Source organism: Danio rerio, chromosome 20 (assembly GCF_052040795.2).
Source record: "Danio rerio strain M-AB ecotype USA chromosome 20, GRCz13ab, whole genome shotgun sequence".
Taxonomy (NCBI): Eukaryota; Metazoa; Chordata; class Actinopteri; order Cypriniformes; family Danionidae; genus Danio; species Danio rerio.
In genome coordinates, this window is record NC_141040.1 from 40628378 (window position 1) to 40640527 (window position 12150).

At 33.5% G+C, this 12150-nt stretch overlaps 1 protein-coding gene and 1 long non-coding RNA gene across 36 annotated transcripts in view; one reads left to right on the plus strand and one right to left on the minus strand.

Moving 5' to 3' along the window:
- The window catches only part of LOC147839397 (uncharacterized), a 765501-nt gene that overhangs the window by 397673 nt on the left and 355678 nt on the right, over nucleotides 1-12150 (plus strand). The gene's annotated exons all lie outside the window — the stretch shown is intronic.
- The window catches only part of enah (ENAH actin regulator), a 200018-nt gene that overhangs the window by 21812 nt on the left and 166056 nt on the right, over nucleotides 1-12150 (minus strand). For all 35 annotated transcript variants that reach the window (XM_087296721.1, XM_087296717.1, XM_087296715.1 and 32 more), the window contains 1 exon segment: nucleotides 7147-7508. In XM_087296721.1, coding sequence (XP_087152847.1) covers nucleotides 7147-7508 — 362 coding nt within the window.

The window sequence follows — 12150 nt, forward strand, 5'->3', positions numbered from 1 at the left end:
TTTGATGTAATGCATCCTTGTTAAATGCAAGTATAAAATACAGATGTTATAGAAGGGAAAACATTTGAGTGCAAGACTCCATGTCCATACAACATACATGTCTTTTTATCTGCTTGTACAAAGGCACTGTATGTTGGAATAAATTAATGGTGACCCATGAATTAATACATTTTATACATGTAGATCAATCCTAAATTTGTAACGATCACAGAGAGATTGCCTCTCGCATCATTCAAATCACATGTATGAAAGCATTTAGATTTTCCTGTAAAATATAAGGATGACGGAAGAAGTTGTGGTGGGTTATTGGGGATGTGGTGGGTTTCATTAAAGGTTTTTTTCTTGTCACTACTTGTTTAGCATGCAAAAATGAAGTTACAAACAATCAAATAACAAATAGGTACTGGGATAACAGTTTATAGTTTAGAATTAACCCCTGATGTTTATGGTAAAGATTAAAACCACTGTCATATGAATTAACAACCCTCAAAATTAAGGTTGTTGGCAGCAATTCCATTATTTAACCAATAGGATGTCCACAACCAGTCATCAAAAATTTCCCACTGAATAATTCTTCAGATCTAGCAAAGAAACATGAAGTTTTATGAGTGAATAAAATGAGACTAAAAATAAATATGGCCTGTACAAATTTTAATTGTTAGATTTCTACATTTAGCGTTGTCTGCAACAGTAGTAGTAACAGTGTATTTTTCACAGCACTTTATATTTCACTTGAATACTTTACAATTTATTTTTATTCAGCTAATTATTACTTGTTTTAAGTTCTGTTTGTTAAAACCAAAAGTGTCTTGCAGTACTGTTTTTATCATAAGTTGAAAGCAAATGACATTTTTCATCTCTTCTTCTTGGCTGATCCGAAAAATGGTCTGATCCGTGACAAAAAAAAAACTATAATGTTTTCCGAACCATGAGATTTGTAATCCATTACACCACAAGAATAAATGTAGGCCTGTTTCTAAATGAAGTAGATGTAAATTCATGTTTTGGTGTACGGTGACACTGCATTATAACCCTCACTGCCTGCCATATGTTGGCCAAATCGTTCTGCTCTAGTGGTTTTCATAAGCAGCCTGCAGACACAGCTGCCCTCCTGCTGCGTGAAGCCCACCACGCCCCCCTCTTCAAAACACACGTCAACACACAGGCAAACACACATTATCATGCCCTACATTCAGGTCATCTCCTTATTAACACTTTCCCTTTACTCACGCTCCATGACTTAACAACAGCTGATTTCTGTTTATCCCTTGTTTTAAATAATATACCTCATTTGTACATTGCTAGCTTCCACTTCACTTGCGTTATATCCTTCCACGCTATTAGCTTCGACAAGCACAACACATGACCCATGATGCAATGCAGTATGTTCGCCAAATGACTTAATGAAATTCTTACACTCCTAAAGCACAAGGCTGTGCTTCGTAAAGTCGGATCCAGCTTTATTAAATCAACTACAGATACACAATTACACTTAATTAATACATTGAAAAAAATTATTAATTGGTTTTACGCATTTTTTTAAGGTAAGTGGTTGCAAACAATTTATTCGGGCTGAATTTAAACAATAAAATGAAGTTGAACGCTACTTAATGTAATTTGCATGTTTAAATTCAGCCCATATAAATTGTTTGCAACCACTTGCCTTTAAAAATATTTTAACAAATCCAAAATCCAATCATGTACTGAAATTAATTATTTGGTCTGGAAATTATTGGCACATCATATTGTGAAGTAAAAAAGAAAGCCTACAATAATTCATTTGCACTTTCTATTTAAAATAGGCACATACAGTAAAAGAAGAGAGATTTTGTTGCATGCAAAGAGAAGGACCTTAGGTTATTATTTTATAATCCCACCAAAAAACTCAATTTTCCAAGACATGGCTTAGAAATGTCACAGAGTCTAGATGTAGACCTGCTAAAAATACAACTGCCATTCAGGAAGATTTCATTCCAGACTGAAAAGTCAATCCGGTCTCAATTCAGTGGCCAGAATAAAACATTAAGCACTGAAAAAAACACCAAGTGCACACTAGCTGTACAATGATATCTACAAATGTTACTAGCTATGTTTCCATCTACCTATTTTAATGCACATTTTGGATATGTACATAGAAAAACGGTAGATGGAAACGCCAAGATGCAAAAGTAGGATAAACTTTTTATTTGATAAGAAAAGATGCGCATGAACTACGATGGAAATACTTTTAATGAACAAATTCCAGTATGCGCTTTTAAAAAAAAGTCATGTGATTTTGTTTTAAGAGATGTGAATGTATAAACCAGCAGGCTGAGCACACTGTAAAACATCTGAAATGTTATTTTAGTCATTTTAAAATGCCTTAACCATTTCAGTATTATATAATTCATTAACTCCAGAATTGTCAAGAGCGTCTGTGCTCAGCATCTGACGCCTTCAATCGGCACCACGCATTCATTGTGTGTTGGCATACTTCTGAAGCACAAGTCAATTACTAAATGAAGAAAAGGTACACACAGCTTCTCCTACAGCAACATATTCCAATTTTACTGTTGATATTAGGCATCAGTTCATCAGGAAGTGACGATTTTGATGGAAACGTTGCTTTATTTCGCATGTCTTACATGCGATATTCCAGTTTAGCGCATAAATTTAATTTGCATCTTTGAATGGAAACATAGCTAGTGAAACTATTTATTATTTCAGGGAACAAAAAAAACAATTCTTGGCTTCCTGGTAATGTTTTGGGAGAACAAAGGACAAAACTGTATTTGAAATCTATTTTGTAACTGCAACTATTTACACCTAGAATAATATAGAGATAGATAATAATAATTATTATATATATATATATATATATATATATATATATATATATATATATATATATATATATATATATATATATATATATATATATATATATATATATATATATATATATATTGGATGGATGGATGGATAGATGGATAGATGGATAGATAGATAGATAGATAGATAGATAGATAGATAGATAGATAGATAGATAGATAGATAGATAGATAGATAGATAGATAGATAGATAGATAGATAGATAGATAGATAGATAGATAGATCGATCTGTTTTAACACCAGGTAACAGCTTTTGCTTGTACTCCCTCTGCAGCTCAATTACACTGAAAGCTGTGTGTTTGCTTTTAGTTTTAGGTGTAATTAGTTACTGTAATTAAACTACTTCACTGAAAAAGTATAGTAAGGGATTCGTTTTTTTTTTTTTTTGTGATTAGTTAATTAATGTACTTATCCACTGAAAAAGCAAAGTACGGGATTGTACTTCATTTTTAGGTCATTTGATTACAGTTACTTACTTGCCTTAAAATATTGTACATATACTCAACAGTTCTGTATAAATCAATTTAGAGAGAGAAGCAGAGAATTGTATTTTTGTACAAATATACTTTGCAGAATACTTTTTCTATTAAAGCATCTTTGATGTTTCCTTGTTTTCTATAAAATCTAACCAGAATGTGAGGGTGGCATTACCATTGTGACACAGCCCATGGTACTAATCAATTTTTTTTATTTTCTGGATTTAAACACTTTACAATGTTTGTGATAAAGAAAGTACAAACGTCACAAAATATATAACACTGTTTTAGTAGTTTTTAAAATGTTCATGGAAAAATTGTACATACTGTGCCTTTATTACCAGGTGTAAGATGCCAATTGCTACACAATTACTTTTCACTGTAAAAGCCAAAAAGTTAAGGTAACTCAAACCATTTGAGGAAACCGATTGCAACAAACCCTTTAAGTTCAAAAACTAATCCCAATGAGTCTGTTAACGAAGCTATTTGAATAAATGAAGCAATTTGAGCACAGTAAAACCCAATAAGGCAACCCAAACCGTTTGAGTAAACCGATTGCAACAAACCATTTAAGTAAAAAAAAAAAGAATCTATACGAGTACTGTGAACTTCCTCCATTTAAGTTGAAGTAAAGAGGTATTTAATTAACTCATTACCTTCAACACAATTTGTCAATTTTGAGTTAACTACACATTTCCTTTGATAGAATTGACTGTTACATTTTACAGTGTAGTACAGAATAATGCATCTTTCTCTATACAAAAAGCAATGCATCCCTACTGTTTAATAGTAGTATAAAACAGTATTTAATTCAACGGTAACACATGGAAAATGTGCTTCCCTGCTAAACTGCACAAATGTTTAACACTTGAAATAACAATTATGTCCATCAAAGCCTGAGGGCTCCCATACTGCCCTGAAATAAACAACCCCATCCCCCACATCTAGAAGAAAAATGTGTATTTTTGTACTCCACGTTGTTCTGAGAAACGTATGAAATATAATGTGAAGATTTTGAGTGCGTTACAGCCTGTAATTTGGCAGTAAATCAAAGTTTATCTTACAACAAGGTCTTACTATGAACGGTTGACATGAGCATGTGCTTCTAAAGCAAAATAATCAAATATCGTTCCTTTTCTGTTAGTAATCAAGTGGGTTATTAATGATAAGCATTGGCTACATTCTGATATAAAACATACACTTTTGACAATTAAACCTAATCCCTACACTGAAAAATAAATAATGACAAAAAAGATATATATTTAACTTATCCTATAACTTTAATAAGTTAATCAGGTTTCCACAAAATTTTTCAAGATATACAAAGTTTAACTTAATATTTATTTGTAGTCAGATTGAATGATGTAAGTTGAGATGACTAGAGAAGTTCATTTGATTCAACAAAAAATAAGCAATAAGAATAGGAATTTTTGTACAGTGTATGAAAAAAAAAAGTCATTTTCCCCTCACTGAACAAAACAGGTTATAAAAACAAAAGCGCTGATGACTGGCAAAGATGCATAACCTCTTATTACTACCTACAACTAAAATTTCAACACCGCCCCTTCCGAGTGACACTCCCTAACCTGAGTTCTGGCAGGTGACCCAGAATGCCTGTTAGCTGCATACAGGACAGCGTGAGAGACATGTGGTTAAGTCTGTGTCACTCGCCCTGAGTTCGTCATCTTTCAAGCTGTTGATTCAGACTCTTCCAACACGCTGACAGATGGAAACGTCAGGAGAGGATCACCTATTGGTATATTAAGACACAAGGAGATCGCATCCCTTCCATCTCAAATAATAGCTCACGAAGCCAAGTACTGAACATACACTGTAAAACCCAATAAGTTAAGGTAACTTAAACCATTTGAGGAAACCAATCGCAACAAACTCTTTAAGTTCAAAAACTGATCCTAATGAGTACTGTGAACTTAATCCATTTGAGTAAATGAGCACAGTAAAACCCAATGAGTTAAGGCAACTCAAACCGTTTGAGGAAACCAATTACAACAAACCATTTGAGTTTAAAAACTAATCTATATGAGTACTGTGTAATTACTCCATTTAAGTTGAAGTAATGAGGTATTAATTTAACTCATTACCTACAACACCGAGTTCAAAACTCTTTTCAACTCAGCAGAATTAACTACACTCATTTAATTTGATAAAGTTGGCGGTTGGGTTTTACAGTGTACTAAAAAAAAAAACTAAAGATGCAAAATATTAAGCACACGGGTATTTATGTCTACATCACAGATTGTAATAGTCTTTTTATTTTATTTTATTGGTGTCAGATAATATTGTAATTTAGTTTCAAGCATTTACTTTATAATCATTTATTTTAAAATCATAATTCGATTCATTTTTCTAACTCAGAGTAAGCTCTAGATTATGTAATATTTGAAGCATTATTAAAACTTTCTTGATCACTGCTTTTCTATAATATAGAACAGGGGTCACCAATCTCGGTCCTGGAGGGCCAGTGTCCGAGCAGGGTTTACCTCCAACCTGCCTCAACACACCTGCCTGGGTGTTTCAAGTATACCTAGTAAGACCTTGATTAGCTTGTTCAGGTGTGTTTGATTAGAATTGGAGCTAAAATCTGCAGGACACTGGCCCTCCAGGAACACGTCCGGTGACCCCTGATATAAAACAACATACCTTTTTCAAACCTTTTTCAATTACTTTTCTTTTAAACAAACCAAACCTCTCATAGTGTGCTTAATAATTATTTATAATATACAGCTATGGAAAAGGAGACCAGTTTCTTAATTTCACAGGATACTATTTAGTAGTACCGAAGTACTCTTAGATATGGGTTTAAGAAACATTTCAAGTTAAAACAACAGTATTTTGATGTCTAAAAATGAACAAACATGTCTTAAATGTGCCTCTTTGTTAATTTATTTTTTTAAATAAATAAATCAATCAATCAATGATGTTTTAATTTTATCAAGAATTTCATCAGTCGTTTTCAACTTGTTTTATTTTGTAAACTAATGATTATATTTCTTCTGCCTTTGAAATAAAAATGTTTAAGTATTTCTAACATAAACAAAGAGTTTTCATGTTTCTTTCATGGCATGTTATTATATTTATTTTTAGATGACACAATATTTATGTTTTAACTTCAAAAGAGTTAACATCTATACTAATTAATATTAGGTTAACCCTGATTGTGAGTCACAACAAAAGAAAACATGTTATTTTCATTTTCATCAACAAAAATAATGCAGCAGCTCTATATGACAATATTTTAAGTTTTTCATAAATATTTTCCAAATGATGTTTAACAGAGCAAGGAAATCAGACAGCATGTCTGATAATATTTTTTCTTCTGCAGAAAGAGAAATTTTTAATAAAAAAAAAACATTTTAAGGTCAAAATTATTAGCCCATTTAAGCTATTTTTTTTTTTTTTTTTTGTATATTCTACAGCACAAACCATCGTTATACAATAACTTACCTTATTACCCTAACCTGCCTAGGTAACCTAATAAACCCAGTTAAGCTTTCAAATCTGAACTTTTTAATATTGAGCATCACCAGTCCAAATCCACTATTTAAAACACAGTTTCAACGTAATAAAACCCACACCATCATATATAAATATAAATAAATACAGCTCTCACAAGCACTACGATGCTAAGCATATTCTACAACAGCCAAAAAGCCACTTACATGGTTAGTGTGTGTTAAAAAACCCCCATTCATTTCTTATCATCTCCATTCCATCCCGTCTACATCCTATCTGTCACTTCTATCAATGCAAATACTCTGAAACAGATCAAGATGCTCACCGGCGTTGGAGATGCGTCTCCCTCTCTCCCAGTCCATCTGCTCTCTGTCCAGCTGCTCTTGCTGCTCTCGCTCCTGCTTTTCTCTCTCGGCTCTCTCTCTCTCCATCAGCTCCCGTTCCTGCCGTTCCCTCTCCAGCAGCTCCTGCTCCTGACGTTCACGATCCAGACGCTCCTGCTCGGTGCGTTCCCTCTCCAGACGCTCCCGTTCCTGCCGTTCCCGATCCTGCCTTTCCCGATCCTGCCGTTCCCTCTCGGTGCGCTCCCGTTCCAGCATCTCTCGCTCCTGACGTTCTCGTTCCTGTCGTTCTCGATCCAGTCGCTCCTGCTCTTTCTCCTTCTGACGCTGGAGCTCCTGCAGCTGCCTGAGGACACAGCAGAGAAGAGGGCAACGTGTGAATGTAACTCTCGTAGCAGAACAACACAGACAAAGCTAATTCTGACTTTGGATGGTCACTGTTTTTTGTATGTTCACTGAAAGAGAGTGTGTGTGTGTACACCTGAACACACACTGACTCATGGGGACTAAAATTTAGGTCTCTAAGAGTAAATATTAGGGCTGCATGATATTGAAAAAATAAAACTTACAGTGCGATGTTTCATTTGTTGTTGCGAGAATATAATTTCACTATATGATTTAGGTAAACATTTGTAGAAAATTCATAGTTTTACATTGATTGGGATGATTTTATAGGGGAGTGTATCTGCATAAAAGCTAAAAAAAATAGCCATAAATATCCAAAATAAAAATAAAGCACAGATTTAATATACAAAAAAATAGAACAAAGATAAATATGATCTAAATATGGTTTATGGTGAAGTCTAAAAGTACTGAGGTACATAAATAATCAAATGAAAAAATAGTCTTTATTGTATAAATATATATACACAATTAATTTTGTGAAAGCGGCAAACTTTATTATTTATTGTGCCAAAATGGTACAACTTTAAATCCTATAGTCACAGGCCTTAAAACACATCCAAGTAAGTACAATCCTTCACACTATTAGATTATAGTTAAACTTCACAATGATTCTGCAAATCACGTCTTCTAAATTGTGTTTCCTGGTTGATTATAATCCCAACAATCTGCAGATCCTGCGATGTGCAGATTCGAACACTGAGATATCGATGCAGAAACGATATATTGTGCAGCCCTAGTAAACTTGCTAATAAATTACCAAGAATGAAGTATTTTGAAAATATACAGTTTGTATAGTACCGTAAAAAAAATCCACAATTTTACAGTTTATTAACATAAAATAACGACTGTTAAATTACAGAAATTAACCGTAAAACAACAGATATTAAATTACAGACATTTCTGGTAAATTTCTGTAATTCAACCTCTGTTAATTTACAGAAAATTTCTGTGATTTAAGGGCAGTTATTTTAAGTTATTTTAATAAACCGTAAATATACAGATTTTTTTTACTGTGCAGATACATCAAGTCCCTACGAGGATATAGGAACAGGTGTGTGTGAGTGTTTGTGTAAAACAGGTATATTTCTCATATTTTCCAAAATTGAAGTTTTGAAAAAAATATTTTTTGTAGTGCCCCACTGTCACTGTCAATGTATTCTCAATTATATTTTCATATTGTACATTTTGAAGACACTGTATCAGTACTTTAGAAGTAAAATAAAGCACAGATGAACATTTCACTCAAAACATATACACTGTAAAAAGAAATCCAACTAACAAATTGTTAACTCAGTCTAAAATTGTAAGTTAGATGGACATATTTTTGACCTCAGAGTTGAATTTACTCATAAAAACGATTTAACTGCATGTTTAGAACTGTTTGTTCAATGAAAGTAAAAAAATCAGTTAAGGAGACTTTGAATTTGGATTTCTTTAAACGTTTACCACTGTAAAAAATAAAAAGTTGAGTTAACTTAAAATTTTAAAGCAATTGACTACAAAGAAATTTTGAGTTTATTAAGCTTCAGTGTTTGAAGTTGTGCCAAATTACTCAGTAAAGAATACTTGACTTAAACACGCCTTTACAGTCAACTTTAAAAAATGATTTAGCACAAATTTTCTTTGCAGCCAGTCGCTATAAAATGTTAAGTTAATTCAACTTTAATTATTTTGCAGTGGACCTACAAGTTTAGAAAACTGATTGTAACTTTCAAGTGATTTCTTCATTTTGCTTCAGTGTACACCAGGGATGTCAAACTCAGTTCCTGGAGGGCCGCAGACCTGCACAGTTTAGTTCCAGTCCTAATTAAACACACCTGATCAAACTAATTGAGTCCTTCAGGTTTGTTTGAAACCTACCAGTAAGTGTGTTGAAGCAGGGTTGGAACCAAACTGTGCAGGGCTGCGGCCCTCCAGGAATTGAGTTTGACATCTCTGGTGTACACTAATGCTATTTTTTGTTGTTGTTGCAGAAATGAACACTTTAAATCATGGACATCAGGACTAATGGAGCTGCGCATAGGTGCTCTTCACTGTTTTGGCTTTCATCACACATTTACATTATTACACGGAACTGAACTAACTTCAACTGTAACAACTAAACTGAAGCAGTTTTAATTTTCCAGAACTTCATCTATGTTAAGCGGCTCTAGCACAATCATTCAACCTTTATTCACTAGGGGTCACCACAGCAGAATGAACCGCCAACTTATCCAGCATATGTTTTACTCAGCGGATGCCCTTCCAGCTGCAACCCAGTACTGGGAAACATCTATACACACTTATTCACACACATACAATTTAGATTATTCGATGTCTTGTCTTTAGACTGTGAGGGAAACCGGAGCACCCAGAGGAAACACACGAACACAGGGAGAACATGCAAACTCCACACAGAAATGCCAACTGTTCCAGCAGAGACTCGAACCAGCGGCCTTCTTGCCGTGGTGGCGACAGTGTAAACCACTAAGCCACCGTGTCGCTTTCTAACACAATCTACACTGTAAATTTGTAGAAAGCGCTGTGGAAACAAAGATAAAAGATGAATTGAAAAGGACACATATAAACTGATCATCAGTGACGGTCAAGACTTTAACATCATCCAGAAATATGCTGTGGCAATGACAATGCCATCATTACGACAACGTTTGGTAGTGTACTAAATCTCACTATAATATTACTAAAACACTACAATATAAAATACATGTGTAATACTATGGTACAAAATACTAATAAATACTATTTATATACTATAGTAAACACTAAAAATAAATACTAACAAAAAAATATGATAAATTAAATTAATTACATCATAATTGTATTTAGTTTAAGGAGGTGATGAGTGAGGTCTAAATACTCATTCAAGGATGAGTGAAATACTCGAAATGTCCTAAACGCCTTTCTTTTAAAAATAATTAGTTTAATCTAAAATCTAAATGTGAATTATGAATCAATTTGTATGTAGATAAGATCTTTATAAATGGCATAAGTTGCAATGAGCTTTCAATTTCACCATCTCCTCTTTCAAAACCAACAGGCAGTATAAAACAGGAGCATATTTGGAAAACAGATGTTCTCGTATGTCAGCAAGATGGCCTTTGGGACTCATCCAGCCTTTTATATATGACAAAAAAAGTACTTTATTATTAAAGTTACTTTATTCTGAATATTTCAAATGTGTGAACTGGAAGTTACGGAGACTTTTATTATATTGATGTACTTCCATCTGAAATAGAATATCGAGTAGGGGAGGGGGGCCTTTATTTTTGTGCATTATTGCATACTAACAGTAAGAGAGGCCTTGTTATGAGTGTGAAGACGTTTGTCACTTGTTTGTTTGCTTTTTTTCCATTGAAAATGCATCAATAGATGATTCAATGATTTAAGTTCATATTGCTTTTGCAAGGTTATTATGAGTGGTAATTTACACCTTAAGGATGTTACTTGTTATTTTAAAAACCAAAACAAGTCGTTAGAAGCTACTGTGAACTTTCGGTCACACTTTATTTCGATGGCCTGTTTGTTGAATTTATATTACATGCCAACTAATTCTCATTAGTTAGGGTTAGGGTTAGTGTAAGTTGACATGTACTTGCAGTTTTTTATAGTCAGTTAAATGTCTGTTAAAGGAGCAGTATAAACAGATATTAAGCACACAGTATACTAATACTCAAATGAAACATCAAAATAAAGCATTACCGAACTTTCTTACACTTGCGGTGAAATTTTACTTTCACAACCAGGTTTCTTAAACAAAAAAATTGAATTCTTATAGACTTATTATGTAAAATAGAACATTAATTAACTCATCTATATGAATTGATATTAAGAAAATATGATGTGATCTTTCATGCTACTTGAATTAAAAAAAAAAATTCTGGTACTATTCTTTTATTGCATTATTATTATTATTATTTTATGCATTTAATTTTCTGGTTTTGTTCTTTATCCTGTTTGTCTAATGTGGATATTGTGTAAAAAAAAAAAAAACGATCTATTTTACTGTATTCTTTATAATATTATGCAGTTTCTTGGAATAAAAAAGTAAGAAAAAGTTAAGAATATTGTGTCTGAAGCTGTCAATCAACATCAATCCAAACGCAGAAGCAAATCAGACTTTGATTGAAGATTACCAAAACAAACGTTTTTTGAGAAGATTAACTTGCCCTGATTCATTGTTCACCTTAAGCATGGGAATGTGCTCTAGTAGAATAAACATAAATTTGGATTTCTCATTAACTTTAAACTTCTAAACGATAAAAAACAGAAGGTGCAGTTTACGTGTCCACACACTAGAGGGCAGCAAACTCAAACGTGTTGCAGGAGCAGGAGGTGTGACAAATGCCAACTTCAGCAGCAGAGCGGCTCGCCTGCAGATGTTCTGCTAAGTAAGGGTTTATGAAAGATCTGCTTGTCAGTCCTCTTGTGCTTAATCAGCATCCAGCACATCCTCGTGCCCAGAATTCCAGTGTGTAATTACATTAGAGAGCCAGAGACATTTAGACTGTGGACGGCAGGGACAGTAAATGAAGAAAAATAGAATGTTCGGCTGATCTGGCGCTGAAGCGGGACAGATGGACCAG